This window comes from Pinus tabuliformis, chromosome 3_2, assembly GCF_031772625.1.
Source record: "Pinus tabuliformis cultivar Carrire ecotype Pingquan chromosome 3_2, CPIR1, whole genome shotgun sequence".
Lineage (NCBI taxonomy): Eukaryota > Viridiplantae > Streptophyta > Pinopsida > Pinales > Pinaceae > Pinus > Pinus tabuliformis.
The window spans coordinates 228,831,806-228,856,658 of NC_142302.1; the positions used below are offsets into that span (position 1 = coordinate 228,831,806).

A 24,853-nucleotide genomic window follows, 5' to 3' on the forward strand; every position below is an offset into this window, starting at 1 on the left:
ACCTTTGACAGCCTCCATTACAGCTCAGACAGTGGACAGAAGAGTGGACAGTGAGCTCAGATTGAAGTGTAGAAGCTCGGATATGGAACAGTGATAGCATTGTTGACTGTGTCAACCTCGGATCTAAGGGTCACTCTACTGTGGAGTGCTCAGATTAGTTGTGGAGGAGACTTATGCTCAGGACAACAATGGACTTGTAGCTCAGATATCTCAAGTGCAGACCTATATATCTTGGACAGGGACAGTCATATTTGATAGCCCAGATTTGTGGAAACAAGAAGCATGGACAGTCCTATAGTTTGAGGATTCTGTGACTACACCTTCACCTGTGGAATACAAGATCAGTTTTGTGGATTAGAAACTCAGATTGCAGTCCTAAAACCTGTGACAGCTTGGAGGGCTCGGACCAACCTGTGGTGACATCTCTTCCTTTGTAGTGACACATCCTTCGAACCTTGTACTGGTTGGCACGCCGCACAATACAACTGGTTCGTCACGACGAAGGGGATAATATAACACTCAAATATTCATTATGCTGGAGATTATGCAGTCCAACCACTAAAAAGATAATAACAACACATTCGATCCCAGATCATCTATCCTTTCACGAACCTTGGATAATAACAAAACTTGTTTGCTGAGTCGTGGACAGTGGAAGCGCTGGAGTCTGCGGCGTAGTGGAATGGCTGCGCGTCGAACTGGTTGTCTGCGGCTGTGTGGAACTGGAATGGCTGTGCGAGTCTGCGCGTCAGGTAAGATATATTAATAATAACGACAACCTGAAGTTCTGAACCCCGTAAACCTAAACAGAAATATGGCGGGACGCGGAACTGAAATCTGGCGGGACTCGGGAAACCGGCAATAATCGGGTAAATCGCCAGACTCGCGAGTCAAACTCGCGTTGACCACGAGTCAAACTCGGTCAACGCGAGTTGACTCGCAGAGTTTCAAATCGGATCTTTTCACCGCCGACCAGACTATGACTCGCGATTAATCGCCAAAATCGGTGATTCCTGTTTCACTGGTTTGAAGGGTATCTTTGTGGATTACAGTGAGACCTCCAAAGCTTATAGAGTTTACATTCCATGCCAATAGAAGGTAGTTGTGAGTAGAGATGCCAAGTTTGATGAGGATGCATGGTCCTTCAAGTATTGGGAATCTCTAATAGTGTTTTGGGGAAGTAGAGGAGCTTGCTACCCCAAAGGCTGATCTGTAGATTTTGGGTCAACCATCCTTCCAAGGAACTTCTAAATTATGTGGCATTGATGTTTTCTATCATTGATATAGTGACTCCTAGTTTTGAGGAGTTAACATGTTTGGTAGGATGCTATGGTGGAGGAGTACAACTCCAACTTGAAGAATGACATGTGGGTATTGTGCCTAGACTAGAGGGGAAATCAGTCATTGACTCTAGGTAGCTATAGAAAGTTAAGCATCAATAGATGGAAACAGAGAGAAACTTCTAAATTATGTGGCATTGATGTTTTCTATCATTGATATAGTGCCTCCTAGTTTTGAGGAGTTAACATGTTTGGTAGGATGCTATGGTGGAGTACAACTCCAACTTGAAGAATGACATGTGGGTATTGTGCCTAGACTAGAGGGGAAATCAGTCATTGACTCTAGGTAGCTATAGAAAGTTAAGCATCAATAGATGGAAACAGAGAGAAATTTAAAGCTTAGTTTGTGGCTAGAGGGTTCTGTTACTGCCTTAATCTATACCTAGGATTATTGTGGAGAAAATCTTTAACTCTACTTTGGTGTGGCCTTGGGGGCAAGTCTCGAGTTGAGGCTGTCACCTCACCTTCACCTTTGTCTAGGCTTATTGCTAGTGAAGCCAAGGGGGGTGGACCCTAAAAGATATCTAAGACATAACTAAAGAAGTTAAGTTCTAGGAGTTAGTAAAGATTATCAAGATACACTTCACTATATAACATCAGAGTACATTCATGAGCATATACATCAACAAGAATAAATATTGGAAGAATCATAGTAAGACCAGTGCCAAGTTATGAGTACTTGCTAAACAAATATTCCAAGTAAAGATAATGATTCTGAAAAGGAAAACTTGGAAAGAAAAACTTGGAAGTAAAAATGCCACAAGAGATACTCCTTTAAAGTAAAATGGCAAATGATAACTTACCAAGTTCTACACCTTGGAATATACTTGAGAATGAAATAAATGCTCAATATGATACTTGAAATAAATAAGGATTGCTCAAAATAAATAACACTTGCCAAATGAGAGCATATGAAACATAAACTCAAATATCAACCCTGCTTTGTAGTGTAGTGAAATTATCTTGGTAAATTTTAGCTTAAGTTAGTCCTAGGATCTAAAGCAAGTTTTAAAACAACTCCCTTCCCCAGACCTTACCCTCGCTCGGGCCTGGATCTCAGAGTAAGGAGACAATAGGGGATGGAGGGTCCCTAATGTCTACTTCAACCAACTTAAGTTGGAGGTAAATTATTAGTGCACAAATTGTCAAGTTGCTAATGAAATGTTGCTTGCAAAATAAAAATGCTTGAAAGAGAAGGGAAAAATAACCCAATTAGAGATGAGCTAAATGAAGCTAAAAGACATGCACATGTGTTGCAAGAACAAGTAAATCTATTAGTTGCAAGAAATAGAAAATTGCACCAGAGATGAAAGCAAAATCGCATATAAAATGAAAATTAGCTACCTAATGAAAATTATTCAACATATAAAACTAAATCGCATGTAAAATGAAATGGGCAATGTTGAAAAAAAATGCATGACTACAGAGATTGCATGTCAAGTAAAGAATTTCTATGCATGAAAAGCCACTTAAAAGAGATTGGATGTCTTAGCTTATTAATCTACCCTACTTAAGTAAATCAAAGCAAAAATGGAACCACTCAAGCAACCACAAGGTCTTCCCCAAATGGGGAAGGGGATGCCTAGGGGGAAGACCCCCTAACTCCCACAAAAAAAATGTTCTCTTATTAAATTAGGCCCCTCTTACGAAAATGAGGGATGAGGAGGTCTTTTGGAAAGAGTTTACAAGTTAATCCCTCAAAGGGGGAAATACACTCTTTTCGAAATGTTACAAGTGAAATCAACTCTTACTCCAAAATTACAATGGAAGTTGAGCAAGTAATTACAACCTTTTGGTTTGGATTCTATTACAAATGAGATCAAGGTCCAAAGCCAAAATCAAAGCTCCCTTACAACCAAGTGAGAGCTATTACAAAATGTTACAAAAGGGGGGAAGTTCCTTGAAGGATCTTGAAAGGAATAAGGCTACAATGATGGAGGTTTAATGCTCTTTCAAAGGTGTCCTTGAAGGTGCCTAATTACTAGCTCCAAACTGCCTTGTCGCCAAAACTTATGCCAAAATCAGAGAAAGTGGGACACTCAAGGCCTGCCCAACAAATTAGTCCCAAATCTTTGTCCCAAAGAAGGTTCTCTCTGCCCCAAAATTCTGCCCAAAAGCAGTTCCAAGGGATCTGCGAATTGCCTTAGCAGACAACCCTCCAAATAATTCACAAAAGATGGTCCTGGTTGCCTATGGATTTGTTCAAGAGGTGATGAGAGATTTATTAACTTCCAATTTTTTTTTTTTTTTTTATAAGGATGCATCTTCGATCATTTTATTTTTTATTTTTTTTTATTTTTTTATGATGCATATGCCTATGTTATAAAGAAAAATCGTCGGTAAATTTGCTACTAACATTCTCACCCAACTGACTTAAAAAAGGCGCTTACGCATGTTTTCAGCCCCATCCTGGCTTTTATTTATTACTTTACCTTAAGGGTTTTTGTCCTGATTTATTAACTTCCAATTTTTTTTTTTCTTCAACTTTTTGGTTCTTCTATTTTTGTTTCCCCTTTGAAGGATGCATCTTCGATCATTTGTTTTTAGGATGCATCTTTGATCATTTTTTTTAATGATGCATATGCCTATGTTATAAAGAAAAATCGTCGGTAAATTTGCTACTAACATTCTCACCCAACTGACTTAAAAAAGACGCTTACACATGTTTTCAGCCCCATCCTGGCTTTTATTTATTACTTTACCTTAAGGTCCTGGCTTTTATTTGTTACTTTACCTTAAGGGTTTTTGTCATATAAGCGTCTTTTTTAAGTCAGTTGGGTGAGGATGTTAGTAGCAAATTTACCGATGATTTTTTTTTATAACATAGGCATATGCATCATAAAAAATAAAAAGAAAAAAAATGATCGAAGATGCATCCTAAAAAAAAATAAAATTTTTTGGAAATTTATTAACTTTAATTTTTTTTTTTTTTTTAAGGATGCATCTTCGATCATTTTTTATTTATTTATTTATTTATTTTATGATGCATATGCCTATGTTATAAAGAAAAATCGTCGGTAAATTTGCTACTAACATTCTCACCCAATTGACTTAAAAAAGACACACACTCATGTTTTCAGCCCCATCCCGACTTTTATTTGTTACTTTACCTTAAGGGTTTTTGTCATATGTACTTTTGTTGGTAAGTGGCTAACAAAACCTGAAAATAATGTTCTGAAGACTCAGCATATATTTTGAATTAATCATTAGAAATAGTTTGGCATTAAATCAATGAAAAAACTACTCTAATTTGCTAAAAGGGAACCAAGTGAACTTGGTTCCTCTTGAGACAAATAGGACCACTTTTGGGACAATGGTCCAATTATGGAGCCTACTGCTCAAATATTCAACGCAACACATGTACAAGTAACCAAAAGAAATTTGAGTTTAAGAGGATGGGAGGAAGAAGTAATGTAGGTGCTTTGAAGCCCTTCTTTTGATCCTCTTGAAGGTCCAAGGGTTGGATCAAGGCAACTTGTATGTGGGGCTCCTTGGCTAACTTGGAGTTGGCTAGTCTAGCCAACAATGTCCCCAAACTCCAAGTATTTAGTAACCTGCATACAATAAATCGAGTCCTTGCAACACAAAAATCAGTACCAAGAGCACTTGCCCTTCTAATGACTAGATTTGACTTGTGGTTCAACTGAGAATCCACAAACCTAAATCATGTCTAGAAGATGGAAAATTCTAAGAGGAACTACAAGTAGTTGTAGTTCCTCCTCCCTAGGCAATATTGCCTTCAGGCTAAGATACAAATAAGTGTAAGCAAGATAGAAAACTCATACAAATAAGAACATCAAAACCATTGCGAAATGTACAATGTTACCTCATACACCAAGAGAATTCACCACCATACAAGCCAAGATAACCCCCCAAAGACTTTCAATATTATTAAAGTAAGAATTATTTCGACAGAGTATGCCCAAGCATAGAGCTTCCAACCATGGGTAAGAGTGAGTCCAGTGGGCCTATTTATACAAGTGGGAGCAAATCCAAATGGTAATTTGAATTCCAAGTGGAAGAGGGTGAAGATCCCAATGTAGGTCGAGTTCAAGTGGTGAGATGACTGCTTGTAGGTAGTACAATACTAGCCTGTGCAAATCTTTTGATTGATGAGCGTTTTCCCTTAATTGGCTGGTGCGAGTTACAGCTGTGGATTAGTGTGTTCCATCTGGAGAATAAGTGAAAATGGAGGGAGAAAATTACCACATAATTCGACCCTCAACTGCCTGTGATCTGATCTTTAACAAGTGCCTTATCTTTTGTTGCATGGAGCCTTCAAAATGCTTGCGTATTGACTAGAGAACTAGCTGTGAAAGCTGGCCTACTCTACGAGCGTAAGGCTGAGTGTGCTGGTAGCCAATCATTGTGGTTAATGTTGATTTTTCAAGTGCAATAGATACAATCACTAATTTCTAAAAACTAATAATTACTTCTAATGATGTAGATATTCTTTTAACATTTCCATTTTATCATTAAGAAATTACACTTAAGAAATTCAATCATAAAAGCACAAGGACAATAGACATCATAATGCATAAAGACAACACAAGATTTACTTGGGGGAAAAACCACTTGGGGGAAAACTCAACAACCTTTTCCTTAGAGAAATTCTTTAGTTCAACAAGAGATACACCTAATTTTGCTAGTCAACATTGATGGTCAAATTGACCAACAATGCTATGGTCGAACCTGGTCAAACAAGCCTCTAGTAAAGTCAATCTTTTGCCCAACAAACTCGGCCTTCCTTGATCTATCTAGGACGAAATTCAACCTCCCAAAAACTACCAAAAAACTCGGCCCTTCTGCCTAGAATTTTGGCCTTGCTGCCTAGACACTGCTTGCCAGAAGTTTGACCAACTGCCTAGAATATGCCTAGAAAGTCACACTTGCGGAAGTCAAAGACAGAGAGATATGTTTGTGATGAATTCAAATTTCATCCTTCTTGTCTTTCTTCTTCCTTTGCTTGGATGCCCATAATATATCTTCTTATGTGAGAGATCGAATGGTTCCTTGTGGAGGAGGTCGAGTGCCATATATATAGTGTTCTGCATGGTGGAATGGGTGTCTTTCTGCCTGGGGCCGACTTGACTTGAAAGAGGGTTGACTTGACAAGTTTGGAGCCAAAAATTCAAAATTCAAAATTTTCTCTTTTAAAACCGACATGAAGAACATGTCTTACATTTTTCATTATATATATTTCAAGGGCTAAAACATTAATTATGAAGACCAACCATAGCTACAAAATTCAGTACTCCCTCCTAGCTAGGGAGGTATTGTTAATGACTATCTAGATGTTCTCTTGTTGACAAATTTCTCTAAGAAAAGGTTATAACAATTCATCATCATCAACATCATCCAATTACCATAATCCCAGTCAATAACTTTGACACATGGTAAATCAATAACCATAATTCCGGTTGGTACCTTTGACCTATGGTGTATCCTCACCATAATCCTGGACGATACTCTTGACACATGGTACATCATTAACATCAACTAGTCACCATAATTCCGGTCTATCTGACACATGGTACGTTGACTAGTCTTGGTTCGCAATCATTTTGGTCAATATCTTTGACACATGGTGAATCTCCAAAGCCACACTCTACCTGAGTAATTCCGGGCCTGATGCTAAATGAGCCCGCTCAACCTATTAGGAGAGTTCTAAGCTTGATGCTAAAAGGAACCCACTCAACTAAGTGATCCTGGGCCTCTAGGACCATTCTTCCTAATTCCGATCAACATACCTGACACAAGAAGAATGATTGTCCTATGTTGGACCATTCTCCCTAGTTCCAGTCATACTTGACACAAGGAGAATGTTTGTCCCTGATGCTCATAAAAAATCCCTCTCACTAATGGAGGTATTCTCAGCAAGTCCAAGCTTTCCCCGAAGTATACAAACTTTGCTCTGGATAGAGGCTTTGTAAGAATATCAACTATTTGCTCATCAAAAGAGATTTAATGGAGCTTTACTGCTCCCTTCTGCACCAGGTCACAAATGAAATGGTACTTGATATCTATGTGCTTCGACCATTCATGGAAAACTAGATTTTCTACAAGCTTCACATAACTTTGATCAAATAGTCTTGCGAGTAACTTCCAAAGCCAAACTGTTTCACAACTTGCTAAATTGGCTGCAATATACTTGACCTCGATAGTACTCAGTGCAACAAATGTCTACCTCTTGCTCATCCAAGAAATCATAACAGAACCCAAACTGAAGTAATTTTTGGATGTACTCTTTTTGTCTTTCGCACTCCCCGCGCAATCTGAATTTGTAAATCCCTGTAGTTGTATATCATCGTTTGAGACCTATCTCAAACCATAATCAATTGTACCATGTAAATATCTAAATATATGCTTTGCTGCAATCCAATGATCATGTCTTGCTTCCACCTAGAATTGGCTCAAAGTGTTCATTGCAAAGCAAATGTCCAGCCTGGTATTAACCAAATACATCAATGAGCCAATCAACTTTTGGTACATGGATGGATCTACCAAATCTGACTTAGAGTTTCTCAACTTCCTCAGATTAGTCACCATGGGAGTTGCCATTGATTTACAGTCCATCATTCCAAACTTCTGAAGGGTCTTGATAATGTACTTTCCTTGACCAAGGAGGATTTCACCAAGCCTCTGCTAGAGGCCAACTCCCTCTTACACTGAATAATGAGATACTCTACACTTGTCAGAAATAAGTCATCAACATAAAATAACAAAATCACAGGTTCATTCTTCTCAACCTTGATATATAGATTTAGATGAACATCACTTTTGGAGAAACCAAGTCTTGTTAGGTAGCCATCAATTCGAGAATACCAGGCTCTGGGTGCCTGCTCAAGTCCAGATAAGGCTTTCTTCAATCTGCAAATGTGAAACCCTTTCCCATGAACCTCAAAAGTCAAAACCTTGAGGTTTTTCTATGTAAACTTCTTCCCCAATCGCACCATTGAGGAAAGAAACCTTTACATCAATCTAATGAAATTCTAACCCATAGAAGAAGCAATAGAAATAATAGATCTAATAGTAGTGTACCTGGCAACTAGAGCAAAAGTCTCATCGTAATCCTCTCCCTCTTTCTGGGAGAATCCTCTAGCCACAAATCTTGCCTTGTACTTGTCAATACTGCCATCCACTGCATGCTTAATCTTGTATATCCATTTGGAGGTCACCACTGACTTCCCTTCAGGTCTAGGCACAATTTCCATACATAATTTTTCATAATAGATTGGTATTCTTCCATCATTGCATTCTTCCAAACTTGCAAGATGTTGGCAAGCTGCCTCTTCATAGTTGGAGGGTTTAAACTTTAGAATCGATGAGATTAGTCTTCAATGCTGCATATCTAGAATATCTCATTGGTCTCTTGCTTTCTTTGAAGGTGCCACGTGGAGTTGCATGTCCTTCTGCTTCCTGCAAAGTAGATCTAAGCCAAGTTGGCCTTTTCTTGATTTCTGGAACAACAACTGGATCCATTGGTTCACTAGGCCCTTCTGGCTCTTCTTGATGATCTATGGGATGTTTTGAAGGATTGGATGGACCTAAGCCTTCTTCCTTGGGAGCTTCATGTTCTTCATCATCATCAGAGTCCATGGGAACTTCTTTAGACTTCCAATAGGAAACATTCTCATCAAAGGTAACGTCCCTGCTGACTTCAACCTGTCGCTGTCCAGGAACATAAATTCTATAGGCCTTTGATGACTCGTTGTATCCAACAAATATTCCTTTCTTTCCTGAAGGCTCTAATTTCTTCCTTTTATCTTTGGGTACATGTATGTAAACTGGATAAGTAAAGATTCTCAAATGTCCAACCTTTGATTTATGTCCGTGAATATTCAGCAGTCTTGTCCTCCAAGATTCGATGAGGACTTCTATTTTGAATATAGACGGATGTAATGGATGCTTCACTCCATAAGAACATAGGAAAGTGTTGATCAAATTCTTTAATGGATCTGTTCTTTCTTTCAGCAACTCCATTTTGTTGTGGATTGTACGAGACTATCAACTGCCTCTTAATCCTATCTCCTTTACAAAAGGCAATGAGTTCCTTGGAAGTGTATTTTCCTTCGTTATCTGATCTCGGTATCTTGATTTTCTTTCCTGTCAAGTTTTCTACTTCAGCCTTAAATTCTTGAAACTTGTTGAAGACTTCACCCTAGATCCATGTCTTGCAGGAGAAGCCATCAATAAAAGTTACATAGTGTTGAGAACCTTAAAGAGATTTTACCAGCATTGGACCACATACATCAGAATGAACTAGATCCAAAATTTCCTTGGACCTACTTTAACTGCTTGGAAAAGACTTCTTGACATTCTTCCCAAGCACACAGCCTTTACATACCCCTTCATGCTCCATATACAATTCTGGAACCCCTGAAACCATTAATGCTGGCAAATCTCTATAGTGAAGATGAGCATATCTTCTATGCCATAGTTCGTATGGAATGATATCATTATGAACTAATGCTTGAGATGGTTGTTTCAAGAGTCTATACAACCTTACTTCACGGACTCCAACTACTCTTGCAGAGTTTATACTTGAGCCTTTAGGCCATAAGAGGACTTTACCATCAACAATTGCTACTCTATCTCCTTAATCTTCCAAACATGAAATAGAAACCAAATTCTTCTTCAAACTTGGTACATATAGTATGCTGCTAAAATGAACTCTTTCACCTGATTTCAGCTCAATGGATGTTGTCCCAATGCCTTTGATTGCATAACTATTGTTATCTCCAAGCTCTACCTTTTGAGATAATTTCTTTTCCATTAGACTTATGAGATTGTCATGATCTCCTGTCATGTGTCTTGAGGCACCACTATCTACCAACCACAAGTCATCACTATCTGAAACAGAACTTGTAAGTGCAGAGAAATAGAAGAAATCATTGTCACTTGGATTTGTGGGTTTCTTTGGATGTTCATCAATTTCTGCTGTGGTAGCATGTTGCTTTCCCTTTCTCTTTCTATCATTCGATATTTCAGGACAATGGCTTCTATAATGACCAAATTTGTGACAATGATAACATTGAACCTTTGACATATTTCTTCCCTTGAGGAGCAGGTCTTCTATCTTCATTTCTTCTTTGGAAGCCAAACTTCTTTCTTCCTCCAGCCTTCTTTGAACGTGTTGCAAATGCTTGAGAGTCACCTTCTTTAGATCTTTGAATCTTTCCCTTTGCTATGGGTCTAGATTCTTCTTGAGTAGATGAGATCCAGAGTTCTTCAAAACTTGGAATCTCCTTGCCATAGACACGATGCAAACGAATCCCATGAATCAGGCAAACCATTTATTGTTGTAGTCACAAGTTCTTTATGAGAAATGATTTCACCAATTGCTTGAAGTTGATCTCTTAATTGAGAGATCGTTCTGAAATATGAGGCCACAATATCATTTCTCGACATTTTAACATCATGAAGCTCATTCATAAAACTCATTGCTTTATTGATGTTATTTATAGCATATAATTTAACTAGGGCATCATACATTTTCTTTGAAGTGTCAAGATTTGTGACATATGGAATCAAATGATCTCTGATAGAATCCAGGATAATACTTTTAGCTATGATGTCATCCTTCTCATATTTTTCTTTCCCTTCATCATTTGAAGGTTTAGTAACCTTGCTCTTCTCAATATCCAAGACATCATTCTTTGTGAGGATGAGGTCAATCCTTGTCTTCCAAGGCTTGAAATTTGTAGCTCCTTCTAGCTTTTTCTCTGACTTCGTAGAGGAACCCATGGATATAGACATACAATCATATTGTAGATGTAGAACTCTTCAAAACTCTTTCCTTTACCAAAGATCTTTAGTAGTGATCTCATCCTTCACCAAAGCTTTGATACCATGTTGATTTTTCAAGTGCAATAGATACAAGCACTAATATCTAAAATTTGATAATCACTTATAATGATGTAGATATTCTTTTAGCACTTCTAGTTTATCATTAAGCAGTTACACTGCAAAAAATTCAACCAGAAAAGCACAAGGATAGTAGAGATCACAATGCACAAAGACAACAAAAGATTTTCCCTAGGAAAACCCACTTGGGGGAAAACCCAACAACCTTTTCCTTAGAGAAATTCTTTGATTCAACAGGATATACACCTAATTAGGCTAGTCAACTATGATGGTCAAATTGAACAACAATGCTATGGTCAAACCTGGTCAAACAACCCTCTTGTGAAGTCAATGTTTTGCCCAACAAACTCGGCCTTCCTTGATATGTCTAGGATGAAATTTGGCCTCCTAGAAACCGCCCAAGAACTCGGTCTTTTGCTGAGAATATGCTGCTCAGAATTTCGGCCCTGCTGCCCAAAAGCTCGACCTACCGCCCAAAATATCGACATGCTGCCCAGAATATGCCCAGAAAGTCACACATGCGAAGTCGGAGAGGGAGAGGGAGATATGCTTGAGATGAATTCGTCCTTCCTCGTCCTTCTTTTCTTTCTTCTTCCTTCGCTTGGATGCCCAAAATATATCTTCTTGTGTGAGATACCAAATGTTGCCTTGTGGAGGATTTCAAGTGCCATATATAGTGTTTTGCTTGGTGGAATTGGTGTCTCTCTGCCTGGGGCCAACTTGACAAGTTTGGAGCCAAAATTCAAAATTTTCTCTTTTAAAATGGAAATGAAGAACATATCTAATATTAATCATTTAATGGGCTAAATAAAATGACATGAATAACATGTCTTTCATTTTTCATTATATATATTTCAAGGGCTAAAACATTAATTATGAAGACTGACCATAGCTACAAATTTCAATAGTTAAGTGGAGGGAAAGTTGGGAGTCAACTCCTACAAAATATGCTGCGACTGATCCATAACTGGCCCATCAAATCCTCGAGCCCTCCAAGAGATACTTGAACTTCCATGTCAGCCAATCGACCCCACTAAGAAGCAGTTAACTTGGCCTCATCAAGGCTCATGACTTGGCTGTCCAAGGTGGACCTCAACTCAACTTCTAACTGCCCTTTGATTTTACTTAGATTTTCCATGTCATTTTGACTTCGGAACATATTTATTGTATCCACCATTTATTAATATGTTTAATTTTTCTGTTTTTGCCAGTAACATTAGAGAAAGCGGGTGTTGAGGCGGTAATAGTCATTTTTGGACCCCCAAAGGTGGTGTTAGGATAATGTTGAGGTTGTGAGCATGAATTTCAAGTACCCAAATGCAAGCAACATATCTTAGATCCACTTATGAATGATTTTACATAGAAAATTAATTAAAATCCCATCCCGTGGGAAATTTTAATTAATTAAAAAGTCCTATAATAACTTAGTCAAATTTCGTGACACTTTGGATATGACTTAGCATGGTAATATCCATCGACCTAGGCATTAGGACCAACCCAAGGTCCAATTATCAACCCGCACTCCAGCTTTGGGGGGTATGTGAGTGAAAAAAATCAGCAAGTTATTCATTGCTGAAAAACGAGAATAATTAGCTAAGTAAAAAAACACTCTAGAGTGGACTCATGTGATAATTGGGTCCCAAGTCGCCTAAACCTGTTACAAAAATTCATCATGCTAGCAACATATAATACAATTTCCCTGTAGAGAGAGGAGAGAGAGGAGAGAGAAAGGGGCATAAGTGCCCTGCTGACTTCCGAATTTCTGAAAAATTTGATGAGTGCCCTGTACATTGGGCCATGGGGTCCTCAGATCCTGCTAGTTACAACTTAGCAGGTAACAGCTTCTCCCCTAAAGAGGGAGTTGACTATGTGGAGACTTTTGCACTTGTTATTATGTGTACCTCAATGATATTCGTAATGTCTTTAACGTTAGTCCTTGGCTGGCATTTATATCAGATGGGTGTGAAGATAACATTTCTTAATTGGTTGATTGAGGAGGTGTACCTAAATGAGCCAAGAGGTTTTGAGGTGCATGGGCATGAGATCGATGTTTGCAGATTCAAGAAGGCACTTTATGGGTTGTAGTGGGCATCACATTCGTGGTACTGCATGATCAATGAGTATCTTTCAGGTTTTAGTTTCAGTAAAACAGATGTAAATTCCAATCTTTACTATTTGGTTGATGGTTTTAATCTGTTTCTTTTAGTTATGTATGTAGAGAGTCTTAGACTTATAGGAAGTTTAGAGAAACTCATAGCATGGTGCAAGGTAGGACTAGCAAGAGAATTTGACATGTCTTTACTTTGGCTTGTTGTACTAGGTTGTGTCTGAAGGTGTGGCAGTGTCTAGGTGAGGTTTTACTTGGATAGGGTAAGTATGCCATCAAGATTTTAGATGAACTGTAAGCACATTCCAATCTTTACTATTTGGTTGATGATTCTAATCTGTTTCTTTTAGTCCTGTATGTAGAGGGTCTTAGACTTGTAGGAAGTTTAGAGAAACACATAGCATGGTGCAAGGTAGAAATAGCAAGAGACATTGACATGAGTTGACATTGGTTTGTTGTACTACATTTTGTGTCTGAAGGTGTGGCAGTGCTTAAGTGAGGTTTTCCTTGTATAGGGTAAATTTGCAATCAAGATTTTAGATGGATTATAAGCTATCACGATGCGCGATACTTTGTATACAAATTGATCGCATGGCAGGGAAGAAAGAGACTACTAGTGAGATACCAATATTGATACCCAGCCGGTAGAAAGAGCACTGGAAGGAACCATACCATAGGGCTATCCATCCCTGCCGCCGCTACGAGTGAAATACATTGCATGGCATTTCCAATCATGAGATAGTCCGGTCAGGCCAATCCATGGAGGTAGCGCGGATTGAGAAAGAAAGGCAAGGAAGGAACTACTTGTCCGCATCGGGCAAGGTCATTTCTTGCTTGTCCGCACCGGGCAAGGAAGGGTAATTTCTTGTATAAGCCCATGGCTTATCCTATGGTAGCAAATCTGAAGTCACTTATTGATTCAGATTTAGATTTGATTGATGCATTGGTGTATAGGTAGTTGATAGGTTCCCTCACATACCTGGTGAAGAACGAACAGTTATTTTGCAGTCAACACCTTGAGTTAGTACATAGTGGAGACCAGGCAGCTTCATTGGGTTGCTGCAAAACATCTGCTTTGATACTTGAACAGCGCAATGCATTTTGGTTGAGTATGTTGGCAATGGAGAGTTCGTGTCACATGGATTTACAGATTCTAATTGGGCAGGTAGTGCTAGTGTCAGAAGGAGCACTTTAGGTTGTTGCTTCAGTTTGGATTCAGGTATGGTTTTCTGGTTTAGGAGGAAGCAGACTTCAGTGGCACGTACTTCGGTAGTGGTAGAGTACATGGTAGCCTACTTTGCTTGTTGTGAAGCCATATGGCCTGTCAAGTTATTAGCAGAGTCGACAGATCAGACTTTGGACACAACCATGATTTACTGTGACGATCAAAGTTATAACAAACTCTCTGAGAATTTAGTTTTTCATGATTGGTCCAAGCATATTGTGATCAGGTACCACTTCATCAGAGAGAGAGAGAGAGTTTTTCCTGCTGAAGTAGAGTGTGCAGTTGGTAAGATAGAAGGGTCGCTCATGCATGAGGTTTCCAAGTGTAATGAAGGGCACAGATCTCTAGGAATGCGCACTCCCTTTTGGCTCAGTTATCCATTCAGCAAGGCACACTAAGGTTAGGAGTTTTTACTGCCATCTAAGTTACTGGCATGCATGTGTCCAGATTCATTGTATCTCTCTTCTTCCTAGTCTATAAAGGAGAAGGAGGCTGCACCATTTTGTGGTTGAGAATTTGAGTTTGGAGCTGTAGCTTTCAAGTTTTCAGATTTAAGAGAAAATTGTGATGCTGTTTTGAATGTTCAGAAATTGGTGTTTGCTATTTTATTCTATGAGCAGTATGCGTTTGTATGTTGAGAATTTGAGTTTGGAGCTGTAGCTTTCAAGTTTTCAGATTTAAGAGAAAATTGTGATGCTGTTTTGAATGTTCAGAAATTGGTGTTTGCTATTTTATTCTATGAGCAGTATGCGTTTGTATGTTAAAAGTACTCCTAGAAGAAATTTTGATTGATGTTTTTCAGCTTTAATGATCTATAGTTGTTATGTTAATTTTAGAGTACAGAATCTGCTCACTATGGTCTGATTTTTGATAGATAGAAGAGAGCCAGAAGTTTCATGGTTTATGTTTATTTCTATAGGATACAATTCCCGGGATTGTGGCACAGACTACTAGACAGAAGCTAAGTACCACATTCATGGTCAATGTTTATTTCTGTGGGATACATTCCTGGGATCAGGGCACAGACTACTAGATGGAAGCTAACTACAATATTCATGGTCGGCAAGAAAAGAAACTTGTCTTCACAAGCCTTGTGTATCTCGTGGTTTCCTTTTTGAGCATCAGTTTCCTCAGCAGGGAGGAAAAGATGAGCATGTTAGTCTAGGACTAACAGAGCTTTGTAAACATTTAAGGGTTTGAACATTGAAGAAGTTTTAGTCTGAATATTTAGGATGATCCGTCTTTAAGAATAGTGTTTGTCCTTTGTGTGCCCAACTAAATTTGGGATTCCCATTGAGAAATTACACAAGTGTCCTTTATAGATAATGGGCATTTACATAAGGTGACAGAACCGTACAGAGGGTGCCTTCTATTTAAAGGCCCTCAACTTTTCATATACAACAGAGTGTGCTCAGTTAATGGAGTTCACTCTTTTATTAGTAAGTTTTATGTTTTAACTGGTGCAGTTTTTTAACTTCCCATTTGCTCTTGCCTTAGCTCACATCAGTAGTGTATCATCATTTATTAGTCAGTTTCTCACAAACAAGATAAACTGTTGTAGTCTGGCATTCATAGTGCCAAAGTTGTGAGTGGATGTGGTGAAATATGTAAGCTTTTGAAGCCAGCATTTATTTCACGATAGCTCTCTTTTCTTTGATTCTCATTCTCTAATTCCCTTGGATGCTGTATGTTTGTAAGTTTTGGATGTTTGTCCTGTTTATTACGAGTTCAATGCTGATTGGACTTTTTTGGCAAATATTATTTGTAATGTGAGAATTTGAGTTGCCTTTCCTTGTGCTGGGTCTTGCTGGTGCTGGATTGGATTTGTGTTTGCAACAATTAAAAATATACATAATCCAAATTGCAGCATTGATAATGTGGAACGAAAGAAGAAGAGAGTGGCTAGGAAACCGTTCTCAAAATCGGCCCCAAATGCCTAGAGAACCTATAATAAGGTAATATTGATCTTCCTTTTCACAATTTGATTTTTTTTTATTACCATAAATTCAGAGTTCATTTTATGATGCCATCATAAACAGGAAATGTTTCCCTTAGTTTTGAATTTTTTCACCCCGGTTTGCTGAAATGCTGAAACATGTGATTCTGTTTATTATCTTCTTCAGTAAGGAAAGAGGCGATACATTTTTATTCAGCATACATTAAATATTGACATTTCAGTTATCTGTTTGCTGTCTTTAATTACTGTTATATGTTTTCATCGTGCTTAGAGTTGCTTCTCAGAGGTAATTGATGTCTTAAAAAGAATCATTCAATATATTTTTCAGGTTATTGTCTTGGTCAGTAAGCAAAGGGGACAGACACCAATATTGAAGTTTCACATTATTTGTTTACCATTTTTCTTATGACCTTTGTATTCTTCAGGTCTTGCTTAGTGTTACTTCTCATAAGTGCTTGTGTTCAAGCAAGGTATTTGATATGGTTTCTTTGTAACTGTTAACATAAAGTCAGTGGAAAACACCCCAAACTTCTATTTTCATAAGTTTGATATGGATTTACAAGATGCATGTTACTTGGATATGAATAACTTTGCATGGAAATTTCTAAAAGGAAATGCTAAATTGCCTGTCTTGTTGGGGGAATTTAGATCTTTGAAATTTGTACATAAATCTTTATTAAGTTTTAGACTAAATTGCTATATATAAAACTCAATGCTTATAAACTTGTCATATTTATAACCCTTGTTTTACGCTGAATTGAAACAAAAGTGAAATTAATGTCCCTGTATTTGGGGACTAAAACTTGATGTTTTATGTATTGTTATTGTATAATGATATCAAATGATATTGTAAATTGATCCTTTTCAAACCAGTGACCAGCAAGAAAAAAACAGATGGTGCATCACAAGAACCTGAAAGCAACCATTACTGTCCCCTCTAGTTGCGTAAACTGCTTCGAAGTGTTAGGATACCTGAAGGCCTTAGAAAATCTTGAAGACACTTGCCTTTGGGCAATACTGTTGGAAAAGTTATTTATCTTTGTACTTGTATCAATTTGTATTTTATGTAGAAGAAGAAAAATAATTTTATTTAAGCATGGATTTCATGCTCAAGTCTTGGTCAAGCATGTTCTTCATGCTCCTAGGGTTTAATGAGTCAAAAGAGTCTTTGTCATATATATAAGACCCATTTGGACAATTTGCAACAAAGTTTTTATTTTTTTAATTAAATATTAGAAAGTCAATTTTGTCTCCCAAGGCCAAGTCAGCCCTGCTAGAGAAAGTTGGCCTAGGAGAGGCCTATTTGACCCCTTGAGAAGGGTATATATTGGAAGAGACTTTGGCCTATTTGGAGATACACTCAGGCATTCGATCTCTGCACCAAGAAAGGAAGAAAGAAGAACGAAGGACAAGGAAGGAAGAGCATGTCAAAGAGAGGAAGAAAATCTGATATTTTGATCATTTTCTCTCACACGTGTGAATATCCTAGGGTTTCTGCAGTTGTTGCAGGGCCGAAGATTGCAGGCCGAATTGCTGACCCAAGGAAGAAGGACGAGATTCAGACTTGGAACAAAATTTGTGGAGGTTGACCATATTTGACTTGATTGAGAAAGACTTTTCGAGGGCTGATTTGGTGCTTAGAGAAGGTCTTGGTCTTTGGTTCTTGGAGGTCTCATTTTGATTTGATTCTATAAGAAGAGGATTGTTCGGGTTTTTCCCTGGCTTGGAGCCTATATCTTGTGTTCTTTGCGTCTTTGTGATCTTCATGTTTTGGTAATTGCTTGATGAAGAAGTAAAACTAAATAATAAAAAGTCAACAGATATCACAATTAATTATCAAGTAAGGTGAATCAACATTAATCTACAAATATCTTGATTTCTCCAACATGGTATTAGAGCCAAGGTTGGTAAAAGGAGGCTTGAAGATCACTCTCGTTGGCATAATTGAAGATATCTCTACAACAGTTCCACCATCGAAGGCTAGAAGAAGACTTTAACATCTTGGAAGCAACTCTCTTAACAAGTCTTCACAAATACGAAGTTCTGTGAGAATAAATGCGGTAGTACGAAATTATGTGGAGGCAAGTTTCGCTGTGGAGCAATACCAATGATGCTGGGCACAAATCCAGGTTTTTCCTCTTGACAATTCCGATTTCAGCTGATACAAGTAATCCAAGTAATGCAAGAACTATGATATAAGGTATGATCCGAAGTATGCTACTGTTGCCAAGATTATAAGTATGTTTGTTCACTATGTATATATGATACGAGTAAGCTTCAAGAGGTATTTAATCAGAACTACTACAGTGATCTATGACAATATGACAACAACTTGACAAGAATTGATATATAACCTTGAGACAGTATGTTTGATAGCATAACAATGATCCATGAACAATAATACCAATGGCAGAAATAAAGAAGGTCCTTCCTTAACATGACAACAATATGCATGATACAGTGTCATGGTGTCATATGAAAGATAGATAACCCTATCTCTACAGTAATATGTGTTGTCTCTCCCATAGGCAATGCATGACTATGATACAATGCTACTTTGACTATGATGCAAATTCAAATTGAAGATCTGAATTGCTTTCTCTGAGCAAGACTATGACAGTGATCTGTGGGTTAAGCTTGAAGAGATGGACTGCTAAGGAGGTTGTGATCATCCATTCTAATGCAATTTTTCTAGAAGATTTTTGTCAAGAAGGATCATGTTCTCAAGGAGTAAGCTGGGTTTTGTATTTTGAAATCTAGTCATGCTCATGCAGGACTTGTTCTTGCAATAAAGCAACCAAGTTTGAGAGAAAGGGATCATCTTGATCCTTATGGAGGCTGAGTAGGTCCAGTAGGGCTACAAGAAGAAGACGTTCATAGGTGCATATTCCTCAAGTGAAAACTGTGCAGAGGAAGGCCACTTTCCTCAGGTCTGTGCAAACATGGTGTTGATTCATTGCAGGAAAAGAGAGGCTGGATGGTCGAGTTAGAAGGAAACTCTGGGCACGTGTTGAGGAGCGGACTCTCTGCTATAAGATTGAGGATTTCTGGGCATTGTAGGAAGGCTGTAAGGCCTGTTTTTGAGGGTCGAGAGGCCTAACAGAATACTAGTGCAAGGCTGCATCCTCCTGAAGCAATTCCGCATGAGATCAGGGTCCGAGGAGAAGATCGTTGCGAGTTTGTGGCTACCCAAGATTAGGCCAAGAACCTTAGTAGGAAGAGTGCTCAGATCCGAAGTAGTTTGGAGGCCTTGCAGGGCGCTTTCAAAAAGAAACTAATGCAAAGTGATATGGTTTATTGGTTTTGTTCTGAAGTAATGAGGACAAAAGTATAGAGCCCTATTTAGGGAAATTTCCTAGCATGTACAGTCCCTAAAGTTTGTGACCTAGATCTGCGTAAAGAGGAAAGGCCAAGCTCCTTGGACAGGGTACTATCTCTGCAACAAGATCACTGAGTTTGTATGGATAGAAAATTCAAGAAATGGCCACATTCTAGAGCAAAAAGATTAGCAAAAAACCAGTATGTTGTGGATTGTCATGAAGAGGAGAGAAAAGTGAGGCCTGTTCAAGATCTGAACAACATTGCTTTGTACCCTTGCCAAGGGTTCCTTCCATGGTACGTTCCTTACTATTATCACTCAAGGATGTAGAGTAGTCGACCTACAATTTTGAGGAGAGAAAGATCTTCAAAGAATGAGAAGATGGGCAACCAAGATGGGCTTGTACAGTGAAGGTAACAAAAGGCAGATTGATGGAGAAGATTGGAGGTCTGCTCATAGGTAATGAGCAACTATGTTATGAGGAGCCTAGATCGGTCAAAGTATTAGCTGTAAGAGGGCATATCCTTTAGCCCTATTTCTGTGGTTTGAGGGTCAAACCACTAGTGTGAGGGCAAAGTTTTTTGAGTCTATGGAGCTGCGTTGACTGACATAAACTAATTGGAAAGGTCAGCCAAGTTGTGTTCACAGGTTAACTGAACAATAGATTGGCTAACCTTGTGCTGTGATAATTAGTCGGTTGAAGGAACTGTGTGATGGACTATCTCCAAAGCAGGAAACAATGCAGTGCAAGAAGTAGTGTTGGACAACTGCAGTAGGTGAAGATCTCAAGTACACGATCATAGACTGTTAGGAGGTAGATTTGGAGCCCTGGTTCAAGAAGTTGCAAGATGAGCAAACTTATTGATAAGACGGTTGGTTGAGGAAGCTACAACAATTGTAGGTGGCTGATGTAAGGGAAGTATGGGTACTTCTGACACAAGCTGACGCTTGTTGTTGCCGTCTCTCTGTTTAAGAGGGAGTGAGCATGGATTTCTCCTCTCAGGTTGAGAGGGAGTAAGGTTGGACACTAATTCTCCTTGTGTCAGATTCTCTGATGGATTAGGACTGATATCCCAAGTCAAGTACATGGACATGGATAAGGAGAATGGTGGATTGGATAAGTATCTTGGACAGGCATTCTTGAGTCATGTAACGTGATGGATTAGGATGGAGATCCTAAGTCAAGTACATGGAGTTGGATAAATGATGGTCCAGTGGACAAACATTTCCTTGAGGGAAATGGTCCAGTGGAGGACATACTCCAGATATCTTAGGCGGAGTATGTACCTTGGTGAGGCAGTGTGGTGTCCCACGGAATGGCCCCCAACATTGTGCTTTGATCTTGTCGAGAGATAGAGTGTACCTGTAAAGGCCTTGGTAATGTGGCAATGTTGGCTATGATGATATATCATCATTGATGCTTATCAATTTGGATCTCTTCTTATGAAAATATTTCAAATTGAGATAAACCTAATACCTACCTAGTTAAGAGGGAGTGTTGGAAAAGTAACTAGGTTCGATTTTCATATTTATCTTTGTACTTGTATGAATTTTTATTTTATTTAAAAGAAGAAAAATAATTTTATTTATGCATGGGTTTCATGCTCAAGACTAGGTCAAGCATGTTCTTCATGCTCCTAGGGTTTAATGAGTCAAAGGAGTCATTGTCATATGTATAAGACCCATTTGGGCAATTTGTAACAAGAAAGAAAAAATATTATTTTTTATGTTAGAAAGTCAAGTTTGTCTCGCAAGACCAAGTCGGCCCTGCTAGAGAAAGTTGGCCTAGGATAGGCCTATTTGACCCCTTAAGCAGGGTATATATTGGAAGAGACTTCAACCTATTTGGAGATACACTCAAGCAATTGATCTCTGCACCAAGAAGGAAGAAAGAAGAATGAAGGCTTACTTTATCTAATCTTATCTAACATTGTGGGTTTGAATTTGAATTCTATTAAACTTTGACAAGGCCAATTGACCTATGGGATGGAATAGCTCACATCTAATATAATATTCTAATGTACATACGAAAAAGGAAAACTTAATGAGAAGGTAAGATACATGTTGTTGAGAATTGTTAGGTGAGGGATGAATTTTCTTGCATAAAATCTCATTTCTAACAATTCTAGAGTGACTTTCTAAAACTAGAAAGTCATGTCTATCATTTCAAGCATGACTTTCCAAAAATAGTAAATCACCTTGCTTCAATTGGTAATCAAGTATAGATGATGGAAAATCACTTAACTTATCCTTAATCAATCTTAATTGTTCAATTTTTACTTAATCATCAATATTATCATTAATATTATTATTATTATCCTTATGTTATTAAAATATTATTATCAAAATAGAAATACATTTCACCTTTCCTACTTGGCACTCAATCATGCCACTTCGTACCTCTCTCTCCCATTGATGGCACTCGTACTCATCTCTCTCTCTCTCTCTCTCTCTCTCTCACTCAATGGATTCATTGCACTCCTCTTACACTCTTACACACATTAAAGATTCGTCATAACACTCCTCTTACACATTAAAGTCTCGTCATAAAATATTCCTCTTACGCACTCTTCAATGCATAAGTTACACTCTCTCCTTCAAGGCATGCGTACTCCTCTTTATGGCATAAGTTACAAAGGCAAACGTACCTCCTTAATGGCATGAGTTACAAAGGCATGCGTTCCTCCCTAAATGGCATATGTAACTCCCCCTCAAGGCATGCAAGTTACTCCTCTCCTTCATGGCTCAAACTCCTTGCTCCTCATATATATATGTGCCTCTCATCTTCACTCTTACTCACTTGTGCATTGTGAAAGGAGACTTCAAACTTGTGAAAGAGATGCCTTGTTTTAGTCTCAACCTTAGAAAATAAAGGTTACGAACTTATCTTCAGCAGAGGAATTTCCTCAAGCCCTTAAATTCTTGAGCAATGAAGCAGATTGGAGTTAGGGTGAAGAACCTCTATAGGCTATAGTTTGAGATAAAAGTGACCTTGAGCAGTAGAGAGATCAGTGTGCATAGATGTGACCTTGGAGAGATTTGGCATAGGTGTATGGGTCATTTACACTATGAATCACTGAAGATTTTGAGGGAGATTGCTATAGGGTTACCACAGTATAGTGTAGATCAACATGATGTGTGCAAGGGTTGCACACTTGGCAAGTATGCCAAGACATCCTTTACCAACAGAGACAACAAGGCCAAGAGCATCTTGGAGTCGGTACATTTGGATGTATGCGAACCATTTTCCTCTCCATCCCTGATGGGATACATATATTATGTCACCTTCATTGATGACCACTTGAGAAAGACTTGGATCCTATTCATGAAGAAGAAAGATCAAGTCTTCTCAAAGTTTGTGGAGTTTAAAGCCTTGGTGGAGAACCAAACTGGTAGGAGGATCAAGGAGCTGAGGTCAAACAATGGTGGAGAGTACATCTCCATCGCTTTCAAAGACTTGTGTGGCAAGGATGGCATCAAGAGAGAGCTCATCACACCTATGTTTCTTTGGGAAAATGCATGCAACACTACAATCTTTTTGCAGAACAAGAGTCCACACAGGTTGCTAGGCAAAGTCACACCTAAGGAGGCTTTCATAGGCAAGAAGCTTGACATGTATCACTTATGCATTTTTGGCAGCCTTGTTCATTGCCATGTGTCTTCTGATAACTAGAAGAAGCTGGAACCTACAACAAAGAATGACATTTTTGTGGGCTCGAGACATCTAAGGCATGCATGGTGTATATGCCAACACTCAGGAAGACAGTGATCATATGTGATGTGAAGTTCGAGGAAGAAAGGTCTCTCAGGAAGTTCTTGGAGTGTGAGAAGGGCACAATAGGAGGAGTAGTAGGCTTAGCCAATCTCTCAGGTTTCATCATAGTCAGTTGTTGGCTAGGCCAACTGGCACAAAGTTAAGGATACAAGCGTAGGAACAGGAGTAGAGTGTAGAGTTAGCGGGGTCTACTCAACCACTGACTCTCAGTGGAGGGAGAGGACAAGCCAGGTGGGCAAATTAGTTGATTAGGGAGGCTTAGGAGAGAATTGGAGGCCCCAACTCCACATTCAGATAGGGTAAACAACCACAAGGATATATGGGGTACATGACACTTATGACTGAGGTTATAGACTCGAATCCTTCTTGTTATAAGGAGGCAACTTCTCAGCAGGTATGGCAAGATGCCATGGTGGAGGAGTATTCCTTTATCATGCAAAATGACGTCTGGGAGATTGTACTGAGACCAGTGGGTAATTAGTGGTTGGTTCACGTTGGTTGGACAAGATGCATGCAGTTGATGGGAGTGTGGAGAAGTGTAAGACCAAATTTGTGGCCAAAGGGTTCTCTCAAGTCAAAGGGATAGACTATGATGAGAAGTTTGCACCAGAGGCCTGATATTTGCCTATTAGGACTATTCTGGCGATTGCAACGCAGATGGGGTGGAAGATCCACCAAATGGACATGAAGACTGCCTTCTGTAACAGAGTTGTTGAGGAAGAGATACATGTTGAGCATCTTGAGAGATTTGAGACTTTCGGCAAAGACACAGATGTGTGTAGGCTGAAGAGATCTCTTTATGGGCTCAAGCAAGCACCAAGGGCATGGTATGTCTAGATAGACAACTACCTTCTCGGTTTTGGCTTCACCAAGAGTGAAGCTGACCCTAACCTGTACTATTTTGTGTTTGAGGGCCAACCTCTCATTCTTGTGTTATATGTTGATGATTTAAAAATTAATATTGATAGAGGACGAGGAGCTCATTCGTGATTGCAAGAGAGATCTTGTAGAAGAGTTTGAGATGAAGGATATAGGGCTTATGCACTATTTCCTTGGATTGGAGGTTTGGTAGGGTGATGGGGAGATATTCTTGGGATAGGGTAGGTATGTGTAGGAGATTCTTAAGAGATTCCACATGCAGGATTGCAGGCCCATGACCATGCCTCTAGTCACAAACTAGAGGAAGGTGGACGCTACCAGAGGTGAGTGGGTGGATCCCACTCTCTATAGGCAACTCATAGGGTCATTGATGTATCTAGTGAA

The 24,853-nt window shown here is 38.8% G+C and overlaps 1 protein-coding gene across 4 annotated transcripts in view; it reads left to right on the forward strand.

The window, feature by feature from the left end:
• LOC149180546 (uncharacterized) overlaps positions 1-16,518 on the forward strand; it is a 74,397-nt gene extending 57,879 nt beyond the window's left edge. For 3 of the 4 annotated variants that reach the window (XM_089418192.1, XM_089418190.1, XM_089418191.1), the window contains exon 4: positions 16,407-16,518. In XM_089418192.1, the coding sequence (XP_089274318.1) occupies positions 16,407-16,498 (92 nt within the window). In that variant the 3' untranslated portion in view covers positions 16,499-16,518. The remainder of the gene's footprint in view (positions 1-16,406) is intronic. The other variant, XR_016257466.1, reaches the window with a different exon arrangement.
• The last annotated feature ends 8,335 nt before the right edge of the window (positions 16,519-24,853 follow it).